This window comes from Calliopsis andreniformis, chromosome 2 (assembly GCF_051401765.1).
Source record: "Calliopsis andreniformis isolate RMS-2024a chromosome 2, iyCalAndr_principal, whole genome shotgun sequence".
Classification (NCBI taxonomy): domain Eukaryota; kingdom Metazoa; phylum Arthropoda; class Insecta; order Hymenoptera; family Andrenidae; genus Calliopsis; species Calliopsis andreniformis.
The window spans coordinates 5,164,463-5,189,472 of NC_135063.1; the positions used below are offsets into that span (position 1 = coordinate 5,164,463).

Here is a 25,010-nt window from a genome sequence, read left to right on the forward strand (position 1 = left end):
CTTACGCGTCGTAGTACATTTCCGTGCTGAAATCAGATATCCTTTGTCCAGGAATTTATCACATCTGTTACACTTCCCTCGGCTAATTTGAATAAGGCCTAAAAGTAAGTAAACAATATAAGGAAATAAAATTTTTAATTGAGTATTATATTTTTCTTATGAACGCTTACTTGTACTCCAGTGATACTCAAGCATAACACGTTCAACATTATTTGAATAAACAAAGTTACTGAGAAAGATGATTGAACGAATCGCGTGAATCTGAACAGAATACAGAATTGAGAAAATTGTGTATGTATCGGGTGTTTGACGACAGGTGTCAGAAATTTTGAGGAGCGATTTTACACGCTACAATAAAGCGAAAATAAAAAATGACGAAAATTCATTGGAGGCTTTAAAGCTGTCGATTGTTGAAATTTGAAAATGCCTAATATTCGCTTGAAATATGTCTGGCTTAGGACTTATTCTACTACTGACGTGCACTAGTTACTGTACGTAACTGGTAAGGTTGCATCTGGAAAAAATGTGGATCCATATGGTTACAATACATAGAATCGTCTGATTTCATACGCGCTTTAAGATGTAGTGTATTATTAGCCAAACTAATCGTAAGTACTAACTGAATCGACGTATCCTCTATACGTACGTGGAAAATTACTACTATGTCAAGACGTGTCTTGCGTGTAACTTTACTAGCTCTGCACAGTACGTCAGACGCAGTGAAGTCAGTAGAATAAGACCCGAGTCAGACATATTTCGCACTTTTAGGTGTTTACTCAACAATTAATAAATATGAAGTGAAGCCCTTAACGTAATTTTTTCATTTTTGATTTTTGTCTTATTTCGACACGTATTAAAGAAACATCTCTTAAAATTTCTGACATTTACTTCAAATATTTTCCTTTCGGAATATTGAATCTTATTCAAGTAAGGATGTAAGGATATTCAAGTAAGGATCTTTTATTTCACTATATACGTTACATTACAAATACTTTTTTCTCCAATATGCTTGGAAAGTAAGTATAAAAATAAAGTAGATGTAGAATACAATAACAATTTTTCACTCTTGCTCCAGCTGAATTTTCTCCTCAGGGATTGCTCGTTGAAAATATGCAGTGTTTTCAGCCGATACCTACGAAATCATCGTTCGTTATCCAAATTAAGTTTTATCAAATTTCCAGAAAACAAAGATTTACCCGGTGACTGCGTACAAGGCGCAGGCATGTTGTGTGAAGGTAATGTACATCGTATCCAGCGAACATACTAAAGTTATTATGAATATCGATGAGAGATAACAGTGTACCACCATCACATAGTAACAATCTTCCTTAGTCCAGAATATACATATATGTAATGTCATCCCTATAAACATCTTCAATAAATCGTATTACACCTATCATCATTTTTTCGAATTAAAAACAAGCAGAATGCAATCCGGGACATGCTCCATTCAATTTACTTGATTTGAAACAACCCTTCAGGTTTTTATTTCCAAGTTACTTGAATTCAAGTGGCTTAGATAGAAGTGGTTTGGAGCAATTCGACTAATGTGAACGTGTTACATTACTTGACTGGAAATATCCTTTCACGCTTCAAGGCAAATTGACGTTCTTTCAACTTTTCCATGTCTTGAAATACACATTAATTCATATACATGTACCATGATGTATACTGTACCATACAGGACTTTTAAAAAAAATCGGCAAGCACGTGAACGACAAACAAGCTGTCAAAAGTGTATGTCTCGTTTGGAAAATACATAAGCAAATAACCAGCGTGGATCACTTCTTCCGATGCCATTTTTATTATTTTTGCTCGACAGCTTGTATTCATGTTACATTTGAATTCAAACCAAATCAATCCAAGTAACTTGGCTTGTGTGAACACAAGCTTGACATCAAGCTACTCAAATGCAAGTGGTTTAAATTCTGGCTTTATACCACTTATTATGATTATGCAGCGTCACAAAAATATGTCATTCATCTTCCAGTACCGCCAATTAGATCTATTGTGTTTGGTGGGGACCTTCTGTAGGATATTTCTAATTCCCTAAATTACTTTTGACGGTTCTTTTCTCTTAGTGGGCAGTGCCACGGTACATAATTAATATTTTCATAATTATAATCGCAATCGTAGGTTTGATTTTGAATTATTCGTATTCTAGCCAAGGATTTCGTCGAATTGTAAAGTCGCTGTGAATGTCAAGCACGATGTACGCCAGTGTCACCTTTGAGTAATCCACAAAACTTAATGAACAACTTAATATAATATTTTATCATTAGTCTAAATCTTATCAACAGTTGAAGACGTTTCTCGAAAAAGGGATTATAAGTTGAATAAATTGCATCAGAACTCGTAGTCTCAGCGTTGTCAACTTGTATAGATATAATGCAATTGTTAATAAGTGACTGCTAAACTTTGTTATTCCCATAGAGGGTATAGTATGAATACATTACGTTTTCCAATACTACTTTGAAAATAAAATAATATATATTAACAGTCGTACAACAGCCCTTCTTCCATAAAATGTGGAAAAAGGAGTATGCTATTGCATAATAAGTACGCTAGGAATACGCAATAAAAACACAAAACAAATACACTTACAGTAGGTTTATGTTTAAAAACAAAATGAGTATTTTCTGCTAATTGAACTAACTGAAGAAAATCAAAAATAATAGAATATAGAATAATTATTTTAACATATAACGCATAATGTTTAACAAATTTTAACGCTATGAAAATATTTCAATCCTCGTTCATTACTTAAATATTAGCATAAATCGCGAATAACTGCATTCATCTTGATTGCTGGAATATTGGGTTCAAATTTTAGGGGAAGATTTTTGGATATATAACAGTTCATCTAAGATGATTTATCGAAAAAAGACCCACAGGTATGTGGACCCTTTTCCAAGAAACGTAGTTGATTATTTCTATATTTTGAATGTATTTAAATAATAATTGATATCGAAATTGATAGGACTGAAAAACGATTGAAAAGCAATATACCTCACGGAATCGATTTAACAAATATCTGGAAAGAGGCTTCTATACATATTACAATTTTGGTAGTGAATATATTTAAATCTTGGCGAACTTTAAAGAAACAGCGAAATAGTGGTTGACTTTTGCACAGAAACACTTGTTAAATGTTAAGGGTAGAAAGAAAAGCAATAAACAATATAAAATGGTTGCTGCTTACACCCATCCTTCAATAACAATACCCAAAACAATCTAGTTTAGTTTATTTCCATGTGAAAGGTACACAGATTCAACATATAGTAATAACAACATTGTAAGCATCGGTTACTAAAGCGTCGACGAAAAGACTGTGAAATACGATACAGCAGCTTGTGTCACCTGAGAAAAAATACGTAATCGTTACATAATTGTTAACATAACAATGTAGCAATACTATACAAAATGTATTGTATGTACATACCGCTATTACTTGTAGAAAAATTTTACATACCGAGAGAAAAGCTTCCATACTTAGCGGCGTTACTTTCAAAGCCGTCAGCTTGACCGGTGTTAAAGTATTCATAACCATAACTTGATATATTACACGAGATTTCTTGAAGCACTTATACCATAAGCAGTCCAGCCTAGTCGCACAACAGAAACAAGAAACAACTGTCATTTGGAATATCTATGTATGTATTTATAGGGATATTTCTTATCCATACCCAACACGATTTTTAGTGTTCTCAGCCGCTGATAATGAACATTCAATTGTAGCCTAACCGCCATGACACGAATGTGAACCAATCACTTCTTTACCAACATACAATTAATCAAAAAATACCTTGCACTTTAACTGAAATATTGCTAGAACACTGTGATGCGTACTAGAGGACAAGATTCTTTTTACCAGTGATTCAGAGTATGTATTGATTCAGAGCTCTTCCTTACGCGTCGAAATACACTTGCGTGCTAAAATCCAGTAGTCTTTGGCCAGGAAGGTACAGGAAAAACAGATGAAGGTGATCGCCCGCCATCCAAATGATTAGCCTTGCGACATCGGTTAAATGCCCGTTGATCAATTTGAGCAAAGCCTAAAATACATAGGATAGCACTCCATTTCGATTTCACAATTTAATACACTATTGAAGGAAACGAAAGAAGTCATATGTCATAAATGATACTTACTTGCACTCCAGTTATACTGAGCAGTACAATGTTCATCATGATTTGAATAAAGAGAGTTACTGAGAATGCTGACTGAACAATTTTTGTGCATCTGAGTGGACATAAATGATTTTAATTAATCTTATACCTCGCTAATAAAAATAGTGAAACATACTCTAAAGCTCTTTTGTGTTCCTTAACGCAGAGTACAAGTTTCTCGTACATTCGTTCTTGTTCATCAATCAGTAGGTTTTCGTATTTCCTCGAGTCAAATTCCTTTCTCAAAGCAACCGTGTTCAATATATGTACTGTTTTCAACCGATATCTGCGAGGAAGAATGTATTTGGTAGGTAGTTTGTTAACTGCAGAGCGACTACTTTCAATTTGATACGCAAATGAAACTGGATCATATTTCAAAAAAACAAGAATGCTTTACCCAACAACGGCGAACATCCCACAGGCATGTTGGACAAATGTAATGTATATCGAATCAAGAGAATACAGAATAAACGGGATCAACAGAGATGCAAGATATGAGTGCACAGTCGTGAATACATAATGTTCACTGCAGTCCATGAAGACGTAATTGCATGGATATATCAGGTATCTACTTTCCGTCACGTTATTGGTTAAATCATTTATAATTAAACCAGTTGGAAGCGCTAAATATATTGCCACCAACACAATAAGGGCGCCTGAAACAAAAATTTATGTTCTTGAAGAGAATTAAATGGTTTCACATTTTAATGGAGTAAAAATTGTATTACTTACCTAGAAAGGATTCAAGAAATTTTCTTCCCTGCATCGCGTGCATATGTAGAACGTCATATTCAGGAAGACCCATTAGTCGCTCAGTATCGCTTCTAATCATTGCACACACCTCCCTTAGCTACAACAGATTCCAAGCTTCAGGTGTTCTTATTGAAAGCAACATGGACGAATTTATAACGTAGATTCAGATTCGTCGCTGTAGTCCTACTTACCTTCTTCACATGTAACACGCCATTCAAGTATTTTACCAACATGCCAAACGTGGTCATTAATGCGGGTATACACTCGACAGCTTCTTCAGTATCCACTCCCCAGACTACAATAAACCGTGCCGCCTAAAACAGAAAGCAAAATTTATAATTAGCGAAGTAATGATAAAAGTTTGTTTTCGTTTATATTAACCAGTGTATAAGCCTGCGTGGAATTCCCAAACAGACAGATTAAAACAGATTTTGTAACGAAAATTATGAAGAATACAGAACATTAAAGGAAGTTATAAATGATATGCAACGGTACCAGTAGCTCTTCTAGCGATTACAGATGTCAATGGAATAGTTATTGATTAGTGATAATGAAACTTTTATGACTGAAAAACGAACGCTCCTAAATTCATAAATCACCACTATTTTGTGCGATAAGAAGATGCGCAAGTTTTCCTTTGCTGATATACAGACTGATCACAAATCGACTGAAGAAAAATTCGTAGACGATTCTAAAACACAAAATTAATTTATAAACATTCGTATTGAAGGTTTGACCCCACGCTCGCAAATTTGTCACTAATAAATTGGGTTTTATTCTATCCCTCAGAGCTACGCTCTTTTTCTTCCACCTGTTACCGAATGTTCGGTACCGTTGAATTTAAAGTTAACGTTTATTGCAATTTCCAATTAAATAGCCAGCAATTCTGCTCATTGCGTCCCTCCTATTCTATTCTTCGTTCTACCACTAATCGTCAGCAAAGACGAAAGCGAAGTGAGACTAACGATTCCGGTGTCTCTAGAAGAAAGACAAGGAACACAATGGCAATTTAGTTTGCCTGCATAATAGAAACATTCAACTTGCTTTTAAGGTCTTAGGGTTGATAAATTGATAGGGATGCATAAGGAGAATTAATATTTCCTCGTTATCTTCTACACGTCTCCCTATTATATCGGAAATGAAACTAAAAGGTTCTTAGTAATCAATACCACTTTTGTACGATTCATATTAACCGTTGCAGGTGTTTTTTTCCTTGCCATCATTTTCCTCACACACGCCTCAGTCTAGAGAGGAAGGGGTGCGCATAGACAAGCATCTAATGGTGAAGTTAGCATACATGTTGTGCTCTTAACTCGGTCTGCTAAGCGCATACAGGGTTCTCCGTAGTTCCAAGCTAACAATAAGAGATAGTTGTTTGAAGAAAAATACCGAGCTTTATTTAATAAACATTGTATACGAAGGCGATTATCTGTCAAATGTTGGATCATGGACTTCTTCGATCAGCCTGCTTATTCACTCCCTAAGCGTCTGACGTCTGTCGTTGGTGCATGGCCTCTTCAGCCTCTCCGCGAACGATATCCCAAGAATGCATTAGTGATGTTTGGCTTCGCTTCCATGATAGGACCAGTGGTAACTGACTTAATATTTTCAGTTTTAATGTATTTTCGTACTTGTAAATGTCTACTAGAAGTATTAAGTGGTTCTTACAGGTGTACTCTTCATTGAATCTGACACTGACCAGCGAACTTCGTAGGTCACAAGCAGACTCATTTTCTCTTTCACACATCAAACTTCTCATACAGATATGTACATATTTCATGTACATAATGAGTTATTAACAAATTTGAAGTTCTATAACATTGGAATAGCTTTTCCCTTCAGAATAATTTCATACTTATAGCAACGTTTGTTATACTTTTAACCAAAAAAATTATTGGCAAGAAAATATTACGTTTTTTAAATATTTTACAATTAGATACTATTACTGCATAGAATTATCTTTACAGGAATTCGTGAAAATGGTACAAGGTAATGATACATCGTTTCGGTTAAAATATTAGATCATTCATTCAATTCTGCAACATCATTTCACAGTTTTTATGAAACTAATGAGATAATAACTTTTTTAATGAAACTACTTGCTATCAACTTCTGTTACCATTTTCCACTTCTCCTGTAAAATTTAGATTTCATGTGTAAGGAATTCAGATGCTTGCTCTCTGAGATTGCGGTGCATTATTTGAAACCAGTGGTAATTAGAAGATTTTGCATCTGGAATGTACGCTATACAAGGGAGATTTTTCATCTCAATTCAAAAATCGGGGGAAAACACAGATTCTGCCCTATCGAATACAAATCGCATTTTTGGTCGAAACGTGCGGAACCCATTCTTCTTCCTTCCGAAATTTTTCTAATTGTTTTAATCGATTTTTCATGACAAGTATGCCTACTCCAAGCTATTATGTAAGCTCAGAGGACGATTAAATCTGATCTTCTATCAACAATAGTAACAATCCCACTGTTTTCATCTCTGCGGACTTCTTAGAGCGTTTGTGTCGCTTAAATTAAGATCTTGTGTCCTGAATCGTTTAATTCACCTTTCGAAGGCATCTGCAGATATATGTGTAGTGTCATTCCTATAAGCATTTTCAATAAATCGGTTTACACCTACCATCATTTTTTTCGAATTAAAAGCAAGCAGAATGCTACCCGGGACATGTTCTATTTAAGGTATCATTTCAATTAAAACAATCGAATGGATCCCACTGAAAGACTCAGACTCGGAACGCTATCTATAACCTAGTTCACATTAGTCAAGTTGCTGTAATCCAAACAGCTCGAATGCAAGTGATTTAAAGCAACTTGACCAATGGAAACCTATTATTTTACTTGACTTGAAATAACCCTTCAGGTTTTTACTTCTCAGTTACTTGACTTCAAGTGGCTTGGATACAAGTGGTTTGGGACAATTTGACTAATGTGAACATGCTAGATTACTTGAGTGGAAATATCCTTTCACGCTTCAAGGCAAACTGACGTTCTTTCAACTGTTCGTTGTCTTAAAATACATATTAATTCATATACATACACCATAATGTATACTGTACCATACAGGACTTTTAAGTAAATCGGCAATCACGTGTACGACAAACAAGCTGTCAAAAGTATATGTCTCGTTTGGAAAATACATAAGCAATTAACCAGCGAGGATCACCTCTTCCGATGCCATCTTTATTATTTTTGCATGACAGCTTAAATTCATGATATATTTGAATTCAAACCACTTGAATCCAAGTAACTTGGTTTGTATGAACACAAACTTAACATCAAATCCAAGTGGTTTAAATCTGATGTTACACCACTCATTATTATTATGCAGCGTCACAAAAATATATCATTCATCTTCCAGTACCGCCAATAAGATCTATTGTGTTTGGTGGGGACCTTCTGTAGGATATTTCTAATTTCCTAAACTACTTTCGACTGTTCTTTTTTCTCAGTGGGCAGTGTCACAGTACATAATTAATATTTTCATAATTATAATCGCAATCGCAGGTTTGGCTTTGAATTATTGGTGCTCTACAATTGAAAAATAATATACCTTAAGGCATCATTATAACAAATATCTAGAAAAAGGTTTCTATACATATAACAATTTTGATGGTGAAATACTGAAATCTTGGCCAAACTTCAGAAAAATAGGGAAATGGTGGTTGACTTCTGCATAGAAACACTTGTTAAATGTTAAGGGTAGAAAGAAAAGCAATAAACAATATAAAGTGGTTGCTACTTATACCCGTCCTTCATTAACAATACCCAAAACAATCTAGTTTGGTTTATTTCCATGTGAAACGTACACAGATTCAACATATAGTAATAACAACATTGTAAGCATCGGTTACTAAAGCGTCGACGAAAAGACTGTGAAATACGATACAGCAGCTTGTGTCACCTGAAAAAAAATACATAATCGTTACATAATCCGTAACACAACAATATAGCAATACTATACAAAATGTATTGTATGTACATACAGCTATTACTTGTAGAAAAATTTTACATACCGAGAGAAAAGTTTCCATATTTAGCGGCGTTACTTTCAAAGCCATCAACTTGATCGGTGTTAAAGTATTCATAACCATAACTTGATATATTACGCGAGATTTCTTGAAGCAATTATACCATAGGCAGTCCAGCCTAGTCGCACAACAGAAATAAGAAACAATTGTCAATTGGAATATCTGTCTACGTATTTACGGAGCTATTTCTTATTTTTACCCAATACGATTTTTAGTGTTCTCAGCCGCTGATAATGAACCACTTCATATTCAATTGTAGCCTAACTGCTATCACACGAATGTGGACCAATCACTTCTTTACCAATATACAATTAATCAAAGAATAGCTTGCAGTTTAACTGAAATATTGCTAGAACACTGTGATACGTACTACAGGACAAGACATATTTTTACCAGTGACTCAGAGTATGTATTGATTCAGAGCTCTTCCTTACGCGTCGAAATACACTTGCGTGCTAAAATCCAGTAGTCTTTGGCCGGGAAGGTACAGGAAAAACAGATGAAGGTGATCGCCCGCCATCCAAGTGACTAGCCTTGCGACATCGGTTAAATGCCCGTTGATCAATTTGAGCAAAGTCTAAAATACATAGGATGACACTCCATTTCGATTTCACAATTTAATACACTATTGAAGGAAACGAAAGAAGTCATATGTCATAAATGATACTTACTTGCACTCCAGTTATACTGAGCAGTACAATGTTCATCATGATTTGAATAAAGAGAGTTACTGAGAATGCTGACTGAACAATTTTTGTGCATCTGAGTGGACATAAATGATTTTAATTAATCTTGTACCTCGTTAATAAAAATAGTGAAACATACTCTAAAGCTCTTTTGTGTTCCTTAACGCAGAGTACAAGTTTCTCGTACATTCGTTCTTGTTCATCAATCAGTAGCTTTTCGTATTTCCTCGAGTCAAATTCCTTTCTCAAAGCAACCGTGTTCAATATATGTACTGTTTTCAACCGATATCTGCTAGGAAGAATGTATTTGGTAGTTAGTTTGTTAACTGCAGAGCGACTACTTTTATTTTGATACGTAAATGAAATTGGATCATATTTCAAAAAAACAAGAATGCTTTACCCAACAACGGCGAACATCCCACAGGCATGTTGGACAAATGTAATGTATATCGAATCAAGAGAATACAGAATAAACGGGATCAACAGAGACGCAAAATATGAGTGCACAGTCGTGAACAGATAATGTTCATTCCTGTCCATGAAGACGTAATTGCATGGATATATCAGGTATCTACTTTCCGTTATGTTACTGGTTAAGTCATTTATAATTAACCCAGTTGGAAGCGCTAAATATATTGCCACCAACACAATAAGGGCACCTGAAACAAAAATTTAGGTTCTTGAAGGAAATTAAATGGTTTCATATTTTAATGGAGTAAAAATTGTATTACTTACCTAAAAAAGATTGAAGAAATTTTCTTCCTTGCATCGCGTGCATATGCAAAACGTCATATTCAGGAAGACCCATTAGTCGTTCGGTATCGCTTTTAATCATTTCACACACCTCTTTCAACTGAAATAGGTCGCGAAATTTTTAATTCTTTCTTTCTGAAGAAGATATACATGTATTATGATGTAGATTTCGGTTTGTGTCTATGATCTTGTCTCACCTTCTTCACATGAAACACACCATTCATATACTTTGCCAACATAATAAACGTGGTCATTAATGCGGGTAGACACTCCACAGCTTGTTCAGTATCCACTCCCCAGACTACAATAAACTGTGCCGCCTAAAACGGAAAGCTAAATTTGTAATTAGCGAAGTAACGAGAAAAATCTGTTTTCGTTTATATTAACCAGTATATAAATCTGCGTGAAATTCTCAAACAGACAGATTAAAACAGATTTTGTAACGGAAATTGTGAAGAATACAGAACTTTAAAGGAAGTTATAAATGATATGCAACGGTACAAGCAGATTTTCTTGCGATTACAGATGTCAATGAAATAGTTATTGATTAGCGATAACGAAAATGTTACGATTGAAAATGAACGCTCCTACATTCATAAATCACCACTATTTTGGGAGATGAGAAGATACGTATATATTTTCCTTTGCTTATATAGACGCTGGTCACAAGTCAGCTGAAGAAAAGTTCAAAGATGATTTTAAACGACAAAATAAATTTATAAACATTTGTTACTTATTGTCGCAAATTCGTCACTAATAATTTCAGTTTTATTCTATCCCACAGAGCTACGCTCTTTTTCTTCCACTTGTTACCGATCATTCGGTATCGTTAGATTTAAAGTTAACGTTTGCTACAATTTCAAATTGAATAGCCAGCAATTCTACTCATTGCAACCCTTCAATTGTATACTTCGCTCTACCACTAATCGTCAGCGAATACGAAGGCGAAGTGGGACTAATGATTCTGATGTCCCTAGAAGGAAGACAACGAACACAATGGCAATTTAGTTTGCCTGCATAATGGAAACATTCAACCTGCTTTTATGGTCTTGGGGTTGACAAATTGATAGCGATGCATAAGTGGAATTAATATTTCCTCGTTATCTTCTAAACGTCACCCTATTTTATCGGAAATGAAACTATGAGGCTCTCAGTAATCAATACCACTTTTGTACGATTCATATTAATCGTTGCAGGTGCTTTTTTCCTTGCCATTATTTTCCTCACACACGCCTTAGTCTGGAAAGGAAGGGATGCGCATAAACAGGCAATCAAATGGTGGAGTTAGTATACATGTTATATTCCTATCTGGGTCTACTAAGTGCATACAGAGGTTTCCCTAGAAGTAGTTCCAAGCTAACAATAAGAGATAGTTCTTTGAAGAAAAATATCAAGCTTTTCTTAGTAAAATTTGTACAAGAAAACAGTTATCTGTCAAATGTTAGAGCATGGACTTCTTCGATCAGCCTGCTTATTCACTCCCTAAGCGTCTAACGTCTGTCGTTGGTACATGGCCTCTTCAGCCTCTCCGCGAACGATATCCCAAGAATGCATTAGTGATGTTTGGCTTCGCTTCCATGATAGGACCAGTGGTAACTGACTTAATATTTTCAGTTTTATTGTATTTTTATGCTACTACTCTAAATACTAGTATCTAGTACTAATAGATACCTACTAGGACTGTCAAGAGGTTCTTACAAGTATTCTTTTAATTGAGTTTAATACTGAGAAGCAGATTTTCTTCCTTCATGCATCAAACTTCTCTTTCATCTCGCACATACATATAGGTTTTACGTGTCTCAACAAGAAATTATTTTCCAAGAAAAGAGAAAACATTGGACATGTGCATCTTCTAGTGATGCAGTGCTCATTCATAACTATTCATTGCTGGATCATTTAGTCGCATAAGTTTTGAGTATACAAACAGTTATTTTATTCTGGTAAGGTATCCAGCTATTATTATATGCCACTAAAAGAATAGCTTTATCCCTCCCTGTTTTACGTAGATTATTCATTCGTACAGTGGCAAATTATGTAGTCGTTTTAAGTTAAAAGCATTCTAAGTTGAAATAACGAGATTTCAGTAGGCCGTGTGCTCTAGCGCAGTGGACATTTGCGAGTAACAATGACAGTGAAGTCAGCTATATCTTCTGCAACATTTTGCGCATGACGAGGAGTGGAAACCGTAAGTAATAAGGGATTTATGTAATATTATACAGTCGATATCTGCAATATTATAGTCACTTCTGGCACAGTAGTATAAAGCATTTTAGTAAAACGAAAATCCAAGAGCCATCTTAGAAATGTTGCATGTAACAGTGTCAGATTGCTTGTGTGTCATGAGCATGCTACGTTTAAATAAAATTACTTCTTGTTTGAAACCGTTGTCTACGTTCTGCTGAATTCGACACGTCATTTGTATGACACTTTTAAGATTAGAAATATCTGATTGTTAGTGATATCGTCAAGGGTAATCTGTATTAGGGGATGTGCGAGTATTCGAAATCACGGGTTCGGGTCGGAAATCAGGTATTGGATCCTGGACTTCCGTTGGCACGTAGCCTCTTCAACCTCTCCGCGAACGATATCCCAAGAATATACTAATAATGTTTGGTTTCGTCCTTATGATAGGGTCGGTGGTAAATATTTTAATATTTCCAATATAATTATTGTACTTCCATGCTACTTCTCAAATACTGGAAGTATTAAGTAGTTCTTATAAATGTTCCCTTTATTGAGTTTAATCCTGTTTAGAAGACATTGTGAGTTGCACGCAGACTATCTTCCCTCGGGTATCAAATTTCTGTTCTATTTCACACATACATTTTGTACGTGTCTTAACATAAAATTATTAATCAAAGCTGAATAAAGAAGTTATTCAATTCTGCAGTATTTGGTGACATAAGCTAAAAGAGTATTCGAAAGGTTATCATATTCTGGTAACGTATCGAGTTATTCTCGTCTGCCAATGAAGAGATCGCTTCGTGACCCTCTATTCTAAACTGATAATTCTAAACTACTTCTTCCTGCTCACTTCCCACATTTTGTTTCTTGTGAATTGATACTTCGTGGTTCGTGTTTTCAATCAACGAAATATCGGAACAAAAACTGAAATAAAAATTGACGAAAAAAATTTTTCTGCTTATAAACAATAATCATTCCGCCCGATAAGATAACTGTTTGATCGTCTGGTTATTGCGTAAGTAAAATTTATTTGGTCATCAATGTCAATCGTATAGTGGCAAACCATGTAATCGTTTCACGTTAAAAGAACTGCGAGTTGGAATAGCAAGATTTCAATAGACTACGTGCTCTGACGCGGTGAACAATTTAAGCAAAGTTTAGAGCTAATGATAACAGCCATATCAACGATATCTTCGAGGACGTCTTATACAGTGTGTACATCTAAGAGTGGAAGTCGTAAGTGATAAGAGGTTTATCTAATACTACTCAGTTGAGGTGGGTAATGTTACGATCACTTATTTGTACGTTATAATAAAATTTATGCGCACTGCAAGCTTTCTTAGTACGCAATATCTAAGCACGTTGGAAATTGGAAAATTTGCTTATTGAGTTTGCGACTGAAATCCAGTTTGACGTGTTGTAAACAAAAATAAAGTATGTATCGTGACTGGATTGAGTTAGCTGTCCATAAAGAGCCACCGAAAAAGCTTCTGACACAATTAGAATTACCGGTTAAAACGCTGACTGGACCTGGACCAACCAATTGTTCAAAACGTGTTCTCCGGGCCCTTCAGAATCAGGTCCTCGGCCATCTTCATCCTGAAACCTGTCAGGTAAATACTATAATTACAGTTAACCAATGTTGACATTTGATACATTATTTTGAATAGCATTTTCAATTAATTTTAAAATCAATAGTTGATGGATGAAGTTAAGGAGGGCTTGCAGTACGTGTTCCAAACAAAAAATAGACTCACCTTGGCCTTAAGTGCATCCGGCCATGGCGGTATGGAGGCTTCCTTAGGAAACTTATTGGAACCTGGAGAAACAGTGTTAATCGTTAGATGTGGAATTTGGGGTGATCGTGCGGCTGACATGGCTACTCGCATGGGTATCAACGTACGTTTTACTAATTTCGTGTGTTTCAATACTTACAAATGTATTTACGAGTTTTATAATACAGGTTGAGTTCATAGACACACACCATAGTCAAGCAGTGACGTTGGATGAGTTAGAAACGGCTTTAAGAAGCCACAAACCCGAGGCAGTCTTTATAATCCATGCTGAATCCTCCACTGGATTGAAACAACCTCTGGAAGGTGTTGGCGATCTTGTTCATAGGTGTAAAATAAGCAACAATACTTCAATCGTTCGATGTCAAGATACAGTATAGATCCAGAAAAATTCATTTTTAGATACGACGCTCTTTTAATTGTCGATGCAGTAGCATCACTTGGCGGGGAACCGTTCTTTATGGATGCTTGGGGTATTGATGTAGCCTACACCGGAAGTCAGAAAGTCATCGGTGCCCCACCTGGACTCGCGCCCCTTTCTTTCAGTCCACGAGCTGAGTATGTAAACTTAGCCATTTTGATCTCAGAAGACATTCTTACTATTTTTCATTTATAACTGATGATTTCTTATTATCTTGTTAAGTACTATTGTTACACCTGATCATTAGCTATATCATCAACTAACGTCCTATTTTTGTTGTATATACAGAGAGAAATTGTCACGAAGGAAAACGAAACCTTTTTCTTACTACATGGACATGAATATTCTCGGAAATTATTGGAAATGCTTTGGGAATGAAGATCGAGTGTATCACCACACAATAAGCGCCACTCTTCTGTACGGTTTGCGTGAGGCTTTGGCGGAGATTTCGCAGGAAGGTCTTCTTGCATCTTGGACTAGGCATGCAGCTGTAGCTGCAAGATTACGAAAAGGTCTTGAAGCACGAGGACTTCAATGTTACGTGAAAAATCCAAACTATCAATTATCGACCGTGATCTCTGTGGAATTACCACCTGGAGTCGATGGAAATGTTCTGATACACCACGCCATGGAGAAGTATGTTATATTTTAAGTTCAATTTGAATACTTACAACTTTTGTTTTGATATTTAATGAACTGTTCGTGATTCATCAAGATACAGAGTTGAAATCAGTAGAGGCTTAGGACCAACTGTGGGTAAAATCCTTCGAATCGGTCTATTAGGGCTTAATGCTACGTTTAAGAATGTGGATTTGATCTTACGTGCCCTCGACGAAGGCCTTAAAGATAATTCGAAATCGAAACTATAAAGAAAGCATTTGAAGAATCGATAGCGTGATGAAACATTGATTGCCAGTAAGCATATCTTTATAATTATTCGTATATTTGTATGACTCCTTAAATAAAACTTCCATTTTCTTTGTTATTATTCGATGTTCCATAATCACCTTCTTCGATAACTATGTTCAAGACCGAACAATCTGCATATTTAAAATTAGCTTTTACATATAATATTGCTCTATAATCTGTAGTGAAATTTCACTCACTAATTTTGATGCTATTACTATTTCCAGCTTATTCAACATACATTTTCGCATGCCAAGATTATTCATTATCGCTAAAAAAAACCACAGTTGTAATTTTACAGCTTCTAATTTTAAAATTCTAAAATTATTCTAACTACTGACGAAGAAAGGAAGTATGAAGTATTTTGGTAAGACAACGCAGGAGTGCCATCTTAGAAATGTTGCATTGAGAATTGCTGTAATTGGAAATCGCTCACATTTCTGGACTGCGTTGTTGCTTAAAAGTCCTGCTTGGCAGCTACTAGTGATGGGAATAAATATTAGAAATCTCTTACAAATAGTTTAATTTTCAATCAACATTTTTATGTGAATGTGTTAATTACTGATGAGGGAAAGAAACATGTGCGATTTTAGAGATGGTATATTGAAAATTGCTTGACTTCGTTTATTTTTACGTGAAAATTACGATCTTCTCTAATCAGTTATTGAATACTGCAATCTTATTCAGCTTCAACTACGTCAGATAGAATGTCCACTGTCATTCATTAAAGAGTCGATGACAAGACTGTAAAATAGGATACCGCAGTCTGTGTGATCTAAATGCAAACAATTATTTTCAATATCTAAATCGCGTAACTCATGAGCTTTGGTATTTATTACTTACCGAGAGAAAAGTTTCCATATTTAATGGCATTATCTTCAAAGCCACGAACTTGATTGGTTTCAAAGTACTCATGACTAAAATTTGGTACATGACTCGAGTTCTTCTATAACAATCAGTCCACTTGCATTCTAATCTAGGGTGGACGAGGAGAAATACAAAGTAATTATTCGCAAAATTTTAATGTGAATTATAGTATATATTGTATCGCGTTCTTACGCATCGTAATACACTTGCGTGCTGAAATCGAGCATCCTTTGACCAGGAAAGTAGAGGAAAAACAGATGAATGTGTTGCCCCATCATTCAAGTTGTCAATCTCGTCGTGAGATTAGATTAGATTTCCCTCGGCCAGTTTGAATAAAGCCTAAAAAGAAACGAACAGTCTAAAGAAGAGATCAATTTTCACGATTTATAAAGATTCACTTACCTGTACGCCGGTGATACTCAAACATATGATGTTCAATAATGCCTGAATAAACACAGGGGCTGAGAATGCCGATTGGACAAGCTTAGTGTATCTGAATAAAATATTGATATAATTAGTGGATTTGAAAATTCATAATATGGGAGTATTCTTTAATATGTATATGTATCTAGTAATGGGTTTTCGTTTGCTACAGTTTAGATTACTTATTTCAAACAAATGGAAGATTAATTTTAAGAATTCTTGTTCAAAATCAGTATAAACAGGGAGAACGACCCTTGAAACCTGGGCTTATGATCTGTCAGTCAGCTGTGTTTTGTGATCATCCCTTTAATTTGCAAAGTAATCTTCGTTACTTATATATGATGTTAAATGCACTTACTCTAGAGTTATTTTGTGCTCCTTAATGCATAACACAAGTTTCTCATACATTCTCTCTTGTTCGTTCAACAATAACCTTTCGCATTTGCTGCGATTGAATTCTTTTTGCAGCGCAGCTTTGTTTAATATATGCATCGTCTTCAGACGAAATCTGCGGATAAAGATTCACAATCCATACCGTCAACTATGGCATGATAGTATTCCATTTTATGTAGATACTGCATCGAGGTTTCGTTTAATTTAAGTGCTTAGAATCAGATGTGGCAGAGAGGTGACACTACCGATCAAATTAGAGAAAAATGTGGGTTTACAGGACTTTTTGACTTTTCGTTCTTATATGAGAAAGTTTTGAGCTAAAAAAGGGTTAATTTGAAAGAAGAAAGTCCAACGCAGCGTGGTCTGCTCGTGATTTAACGAGATTCTGCTGATATTTAGTAATACGAGTGTCACAAAGTAGAACAAAAATCGACCATTTCAAAACATGGAATCCAAGCATTTTTATTTAATTTAAAGTGTTCTGAACAAAATCACGACCAGACCGTTCTGCATTGGACTTTTTTCATTACCACAAATACTGTTAACATCGCAGGCACACAATTGAGAGCCGCGTCAAGATCTACACCCCAACGGTGATAAATTGAAACACCTGAAATACGAAGGAAAATGGATTAAATTAACAAGGTATTCGTATACTTCTCCCTGTACACTGTTCCCTCGAAATTCGTTCAGTTCAAAAACAATGAATATATATAAATGAAATCCTAATTGAAAGAGAAGAAGATGAAAATGCACTATCGTCTCATGAAAATGGTATATGTGAAAATAAATTCCAAGCAGATTTATTTTATATTTGTGACAACTTTGCTATGTTAAAGACGAGAAAAAAGAAAACAGGAGAAAAATTGGACTCGTCAGTAGGACTTATCTAGTAAGTCCTATCTTAGACACGGTGTTGTAATTATTTCAGAGGACGTATTTATATTTATAGATTATTAAGCAATAACTTTCGAAGGTACACAATTTCAGGCCACTAGCATCGACGAATTACACGAATTATACGAATTACACGAATTACAATATTACAAGGTCATCGATGACGCATCCATTATGGAAAAGCGTAGTAAGAAATTTTCGAATGAAACAAAAACCTTTCTGTTCTTCTGCTACATACCCACCAGATATAAATACACAATATGGTAGAATAATTATCCTAAAACATATAGTAGTTCCCAAGTTGAGAGTGAAAAGAGTTTAAAGGAAAAGTGAGTTTTAATGACGAATTAATAGAGACACGTAAATTGAAGTAATATACCCCTTTGCTAACCCAGTTGTAATTGCCTCATAATACAATAACTGAAAGTAAGGGACGGTGCAGCTTATCATATTAATAAACTCCAAGGATCGATATCATTTCCTATGTGCTAGTATAGAGCTATCGATGCAGACCGTAACTGTAATGTCCATCAAATGGATCGTTGTTAATTTCTATGCTATTATCCGAATCATTTCAGTCATTCGATCTCCTAGATGATGTGAACAAAAAATCCAATATATTGAGAAACAAGAAAAGCACCCTTGTTAAAGGACACAGTTTTCTCCTCTAATAAGTTTGTGCGAGACTCAGTGTGCTCAATGATATTAAATTGAAAGCAGAGACTTACAGAGAAAACTTTACCCATTTTTTTTATTTTGGTATCTCACATCGAGAGAAAGGGAAAGAGATCACTATCAAGTATCGAAATATGGATTTATTCGATCAACCTGCATATTCGGTGTCTAAACGATTGCTAACTTTAATTGGTAGTTGGCCGCTGCAACCCTACCGCCAACGATGTATCAGAATGATATTGATGATAATCACCTTCTTCTTTATGTTCGCGCCAATGGTGAATATGTAATTATTCTCGATTATGCTCGTGTTCTCGAGTAGCACCACAAGATTTTAAAGTTTGTGGTTTTTGTGGATGTTCTCCATCGTCATTCAAAATTCCAAGCAGATTTTCTGTCCTTTAGATAACAGACTTCATGTTTTATACTCTGTATGTAATTGTATATTCTTGATTCCCTAGCCGTGGAATTATTTTACATTCTCATTTCGATTCTACCTGCTCGTATGAAAATATTATTCTGTGCTTCGAATATATTCTGTGTATTGTATCTGTGAAAATATTGTATCTGTGAAAATATTATTCTGTGCACTGTAGATCTAAGGATTCATGTCTATTTCTGCTTTACTTAAGCGCGTAAATCGGAAAGATTCAAAAGGTCTGAACTCACTCACTGTCAAGTAACACACGGACGTGTTCCCATTTTTCAAGGAAGAAATCGCTTGGTTCTCGAGTGAGGTGAAATTTAAGAGATGATACTAGATATTCAAATAAGACGAAAATCAAGAATAGCAAAACTGCGATTGAGTCTCCGTTTGTTAATTATAAGCGTGAAGAAATTAGTGAAAGTTTTCTGCACCTCTAACCGAATACTTTGTATAGTAAGAACAGTAAGACAAATTCTTCCTTATTTTTTAATTCATCCACTTGAGTTTTTCCGATCAAAAAAACACGCATGGTATGCGAAATGGAGATGGAATACCGAACGAATATTATGATTGCTTCATCAGGCAAATGTGTAAGTAACATTTTTATTTTTAATTGAATTATTTCATTAAAAGGCTGTAAACATGTATAAATATTTTATACGTCTACCGGCTTAATTATCTACGAATGATAGTCATAATTTTATAACACTTTGTGAGTTTATTATACAGGTTTTCTTAAAATTGATAGTTAAAATAAATTTCTTTAGTGTCGTGCTGTATTTTGAGAAAATTGAGCTTGAATTACAATCAGGTTCAAGTGTACAAAAGAATAGTTTTGGAGTAAGTAGAGTAAGTAGAGTAACGGAAACATTCACGGTCTTGCCATTGACTTTCTCTACTGTGAATTAGAAACAGTCTACTTTGCCTATTTATCCTCAAATCCCTAAAACTGTACTTCTTTACACTCAATTCAAACTCAATTTTCTTAAAATAAAGTATAATATCAACAAATTTTATTCTCTATCTTCAAAATTCTCTAGCTTATACCGGCAAAATAATAAGTAATCGCAGCCAATTGGCTCGAATTATATTTTACATAATTAATAATTGTATCACAATGTCGCTTGTGATGCGATTAATAATTATGCACAAAATAATATCGATTGCCCAGGTCTCACCACGAGGAGGTTGCTGCGAGTGGAGACCCGCCCTACCGCAATCCCATCCACCCTCCTTTTATATATTTTACATCCCTTTGATACTTGTTTGCCAAACGATTCTAATCGTTCCGCAAACAAGCAGCAAAAGGAGCTTTTCTCTACAGTTCTGAAAAGAAATTACCTACATATTATTTTAACTTATCCTAAATTAACTTAACTAAGAACGCTTTAACTTATACTACTTATAATAAGGCCGCACCTTATATCTATTAAAATACTTATAACTACCCATCACCATACTACCACCTTATCTTAAGCGCACGACTACTACTTAAGTACTACTTTGTCTACTTAATACTATTTGCCTGCCTATCTAGTATCTAATATCCCCCCAATTCTTTTTAACGGCGATATCCCACGATGATAGTCCCACGATGAATTTCTGAAACAAACTAAACAATGTGTTAAACAAAAAATTCATGGAATATAATATTCCATGAATCCACATCCTGAAATAATGTCCCTGAAACAGAAAGCAGAAATGCATTAATATAAGATTCTTTTAACCATAATTTTTTAATATGAATCCCGAGACTCGAGTCTCTTTTTCTTACACTTTTTGGAAGATGTTCATCTTTCTTTCTTTCTTTACTTCTTTCTTTATATTAATTTCATATTGTAACTCCACATAGCAATCATTTTCATTTTTGTTAACTTTTATAATAAACCTATATTTTTCTAGAAATATTTGCTGTAACAGAAACTTGTGTGCTTGATTAGTACATTTAATAATTAGATCTGGTCATACTTCCAAGAATGTATTATTTTAATTTATAGCTATGTATTTCTTCTTGAAATACTTATGTATATATTATATTAAATAATTATTGTTATCTTTACTTTGATTAAAATATGCCCAGATCTATGCATATACAATATACAATACACAATATATAATACACAATACACAATATACAGTTTATATTATATAAAACATTTTGCAATATACATTTTACATATAAATAAAACTCGATTTTTTTAAATTTCAAAAAATTCAATATTTCAATAATAAAATATTTTTTAAAAATTCAATTTTAATTTTAAATAATGAAATTTAAAATGAAATTAATTCAGTGTCAAGATAAAAAGGAGTGAGGTGGAAAACTAAATTTAAAATTAATAAGCATTTTTTTAATATCAATGCTACTGCAAAAGTTACCATTAATATAAAATATTGAAACACGTTTATACACCTTTAAATGCAAGCTCATATTATTCATAGTATCTTACAAACAACCACGAATAACATTGATTAATGCAGAGGACTTCTTAAAATTCATAAAAAATATACACTACTCTGTTACATCAATTCTCAAATATGAAAAATACAATACAGAAAACTAATAACGAAAACCATTACTAATTTCAAAAAATTGTATAAAAACTTTATCAGTAATTCAATTGAATATCTTAAAACATTTCATTCTTTACAATATCTACTAGGTACACATTTAAAATTTTCATTACATATTAGTACTCTTAATATAATATTCTTTTGGCAAAGCAGATCATATTTTCCACCAAACTCTAATCATATTTTACAGCAGTGTTTTCAAAAACGGACATTTAAATTTCAATCCCTCATGTTCTACAAATACGCTCGTGATCGACCCCAGGCCGCGAGCATTTATCGAATAGATTATGTATAGCATTTCGGTCGCGAGTATCGCGAAAACAGAGGGAGTCACGGAACCCAGTCAGATTCGGATCCAAGTCGCTTCCTCTACTGAGTTATAAGGATGGGCGGAGGCGGATCCAGTCCGTCCCCTTTCCCAGGAGTGGTCGATGAAGGTTACAGGGAAAACTATACAATATTTATTCGCTAAATGCTCGCAGTGTCCAAAAAGGGACAAATTGATCACGATACTAATGTAATGAACATGAGTTCCCGTCAGCAGCCACAAAGAGCGCTAATTATTCGCAACACTACTTTGTTTACGCGATAGTATCTAAAAAAATTCCGATGTGTTCGCGATCTCTCCATAATTCATTAAATAAAAAAGCTCCCAAATGCATTCAAAAAAGGAATGCATGATTGGTTGCTATATTAATTCAATGAATATGAAGCACAGAATCCCTACAGCAGCCACGTGGGGCGCTAAAAAAGATTATTGCCAGAAGGGCTTTCATTTCGAGCAATCGCGTATGAATTGTTTTCGCAACACTAATTTACTAATTACATAATTAGCTCCCGACAGCAGCCGCATAAAGGGCGCTATGTTACTTTCGACTCTACTTCAACATTTCAAAAAAATTCCCGAAGGTGCTTTTTCAAGAATAAGTCTTCGCAATTCATTGAACATAAAAGCTCCCAATTGGTCGCAGTGTTTATTCAATGAATACGAAGAACGAGCTCCCGTATGTCAATTTCCTCGCAACACTATAATGCTATGCACCCATATCTCATCATACGCAACACTATTTCGCGGCAGGTCGTTGCAGCCTTCCTGAAGGCTGGGTGGTGTGCTTCCTGGTTCCAGCCTTCTTTAAGGCTGGGTGGTGTGGTTCCTGGTTCCAGCCTTCTTTAAGGCTGGGTGGTGTGGTTCCTAGTTCCAGCCTTCTTTAAGGCTGGGTGGTGTGGTTCCTGGTCCCAGCGTTCAATTTGGGCTTCTTTTTTTTCGCAACTCTACATGAAAACGCGATCAATCTTTTTCGCAACTCTAATTTTAAAGAAAGAACTACTACAAAATTGCAATTGAATCTTCAAAAAGCTAATCGTAATACAAAACAAATTCTCTAATCAAAATAGCAATATTTAAAGGGAACGCGTTCAGTATCGCAACACTAATTCAAGAAAAAGGGACAAAAAATTAATTTACTACTACTACTACTAAGTAAAAAATCTAATAGTATTAGGACTCTAAATGTATAAGTCACTAAAGAAATACTATAATAACAAAATGACTCTAACGCAAAACGACTCTAATGCAAAATGACTCTAATGCAAAATATGTATCAAAGCAACGCGTTTTATAATTCATCGCAACACTACTTCAAACCGTATTAATCTCGCAACACTAATTCCAATCGCGATTTGCCCAACATTGCTGGGTTCCCTCGTTGGGCCAGCTTAAGGCGGCCATGGCAACTTAATACTAACAAGCTAATATGAGCATAGTGACAAAGTAGTAACAGGAATGACTCTCCATCAGAGGATAAGGATCCTCGGATGGCGAGCCATTAGTAGTTTCCCAATTCTTGCAGGGACTCTTCGTCTTCTTTCTTCGGGTACTCCACCCTGATGATGTCTTACTTAACTCTAGGCCCGAAGATTCCCCACCGCATTGAGGACGAACGAATCCTCAAGCTAGGGCGAAGCTCGAGAACACGACCAGCAATTGCGAGAGAGTCTAATACTCCCAGGAAATCTCTGTTCGTGAACGCGTGCTGAATCTCGGGCGCAACGTTCGACCTATGACTTCCGCGACCGCGGCTCAACGACCCTAGTGCAATGTCGCTGAATTTGAAGAGTCGAGAAGCAAAATTGAGGCGACAGTATTGCTACCATCGGATCAGCTTCAGCTCTCTCTACTCCCCAAATGGATAAACGTTTCGACCTGTCCTTCCGATCGCGGCTCAACGACCCTAGTGCAATGTCGCTGAATTTGAGGAGCGAAGAGGAAAGCTGAGACAGTATACTGCTACTACTGAACCAGCTGCACTCTTAACTCCCCAAATGGATAAACGTTCGTCCTATCCTTCCGATCGCGGCTCAACGACCCTAGTGCAATGTCGTTGAATTTGAGGAGCCAAGAGGAAAACCGAGACGATGGTATTTCTACCATCGAACCAGCTACACTCTTAACTCCCCAAATGGATTCAGCCCCAGAAACTGGGACCTTACGTTCGAGCCTGTCCTTCCGATCGCGGCTCAGCGACCCTAGTGCAATGTCGCTGAATTTGAAGAACCAAGAGTGAAACCGAGGCAATGGCATGCTCCATCGCGCCAGCTTCACCTTGTCCCTTCAAATGGATCCCAGAAACAGGCCACCACGCGAGGACGCGCCTACCCGACCAGAGACTGTGATGACCTGCCCTGGCCCTACCTACTTACATCTAACAGGCACACCAGAAGGTAAGCTACCTACCTATCTCTTGATGTGATCTTCTGTTTAAGAAAATGGCAAAAATACAAGCACACCAATCGCGTCCCCCACTTTTCCCCCCACCCACGGCTCTTTCACTCCACGATTCTCACACATAACACCCGGGTGCAGGACCTAAACTAGGGAGGACGTCCCGGGACGCCTCCGTCACCCGAGCTTAGCGCTCAACAAGCACACTCTAAGTTACGTACCATTTCCTGAAATCGACTGGCAAAGGCTAGTGATCCTTGAGCGTGAATATTAAAAAAAAAAAAGAAAAAAGTAATGCAAATTTTTAATATTGAGTGATTGACATACAC

General features: G+C 35.6%; 4 protein-coding genes and 1 long non-coding RNA gene across 12 annotated transcripts; 2 read left to right on the forward strand and 3 right to left on the reverse strand.

Moving 5' to 3' along the window:
• Nucleotides 1-84: 84 nt before the first annotated feature.
• LOC143188067 (uncharacterized) lies at nt 85-3,298 on the forward strand. Its single transcript, XM_076392116.1, has 5 exons — nt 85-104; nt 182-1,016; nt 1,093-1,235; nt 2,834-2,894; nt 2,981-3,298. Exons 2-5 carry the CDS (start codon nt 1,006-1,008, stop codon nt 3,123-3,125), a joined length of 360 nt encoding a protein of 119 aa, XP_076248231.1. The 5' UTR covers nt 85-104; nt 182-1,005; the 3' UTR covers nt 3,126-3,298.
• Nucleotides 3,229-5,259, reverse strand: LOC143188065 (odorant receptor 13a-like). Of its 3 annotated transcripts, none has more exons than XM_076392110.1 (8): nt 5,112-5,259; nt 4,900-5,017; nt 4,565-4,823; nt 4,304-4,453; nt 4,150-4,240; nt 3,913-4,055; nt 3,473-3,605; nt 3,229-3,360 (listed from the first exon to the last, which is right to left on the reverse strand). In XM_076392110.1, exons 1-8 carry the CDS (start codon nt 5,166-5,168, stop codon nt 3,310-3,312), a joined length of 1,002 nt encoding a protein of 333 aa, XP_076248225.1. In that variant the 5' UTR covers nt 5,169-5,259; the 3' UTR covers nt 3,229-3,309. The 3 variants fall into 3 exon arrangements, 1 of the variants encoding a protein (XP_076248225.1); XR_013003464.1 differs by lacking the exon at nt 3,229-3,360 and adding an exon at nt 3,687-3,774 and having other exon boundaries at nt 3,481-3,605; nt 3,872-4,055; XR_013003463.1 differs by lacking the exon at nt 3,229-3,360 and having other exon boundaries at nt 3,481-3,605; nt 3,687-4,055.
• A 3,442-nt stretch (nt 5,260-8,701) lies between these two features.
• Nucleotides 8,702-14,589, reverse strand: LOC143188066 (uncharacterized). Of its 4 annotated transcripts, none has more exons than XM_076392112.1 (10): nt 14,519-14,589; nt 14,341-14,402; nt 14,093-14,189; nt 10,597-10,719; nt 10,382-10,499; nt 10,047-10,305; nt 9,786-9,935; nt 9,632-9,722; nt 8,946-9,537; nt 8,702-8,833 (listed from the first exon to the last, which is right to left on the reverse strand). In XM_076392112.1, exons 4-9 carry the CDS (start codon nt 10,651-10,653, stop codon nt 9,391-9,393), a joined length of 822 nt encoding a protein of 273 aa, XP_076248227.1. In that variant the 5' UTR covers nt 10,654-10,719; nt 14,093-14,189; nt 14,341-14,402; nt 14,519-14,589; the 3' UTR covers nt 8,702-8,833; nt 8,946-9,390. The 4 variants fall into 4 exon arrangements, with proteins under 4 accessions (XP_076248227.1, XP_076248229.1, XP_076248228.1 ...); XM_076392114.1 differs by lacking the exon at nt 14,519-14,589 and having other exon boundaries at nt 8,946-9,078; nt 9,354-9,537; nt 14,341-14,447; XM_076392113.1 differs by lacking the exon at nt 14,519-14,589 and having other exon boundaries at nt 8,946-9,078; nt 9,160-9,537; nt 14,341-14,447.
• Agxt (Alanine-glyoxylate aminotransferase) lies at nt 13,867-15,945 on the forward strand. 3 transcript variants are annotated; one of them, XM_076392108.1, is made up of 7 exons: nt 13,867-14,196; nt 14,282-14,482; nt 14,547-14,704; nt 14,779-14,934; nt 15,086-15,433; nt 15,513-15,712; nt 15,931-15,945. In XM_076392108.1, the coding sequence occupies exons 1-6, from the start codon at nt 14,020-14,022 to the stop codon at nt 15,664-15,666; spliced, it is 1,194 nt and encodes a 397-aa protein (XP_076248223.1). In that variant the 5' UTR covers nt 13,867-14,019; the 3' UTR covers nt 15,667-15,712; nt 15,931-15,945. The 3 variants fall into 3 exon arrangements, with proteins under 3 accessions (XP_076248223.1, XP_076248222.1, XP_076248224.1); XM_076392107.1 differs by lacking the exon at nt 15,931-15,945 and having other exon boundaries at nt 15,513-15,853; XM_076392109.1 differs by lacking the exon at nt 15,931-15,945 and having other exon boundaries at nt 15,519-15,853.
• Nucleotides 15,946-16,317: 372 nt separating this feature from the next.
• LOC143188068 (uncharacterized) lies at nt 16,318-17,484 on the reverse strand. Its single transcript, XR_013003465.1, has 5 exons — nt 17,352-17,484; nt 16,973-17,063; nt 16,763-16,909; nt 16,547-16,679; nt 16,318-16,478 (listed from the first exon to the last, which is right to left on the reverse strand). It is a non-coding gene; the product is annotated as an uncharacterized LOC143188068 (long non-coding RNA).
• Between the last annotated feature and the right edge of the window lie 7,526 nt (nt 17,485-25,010).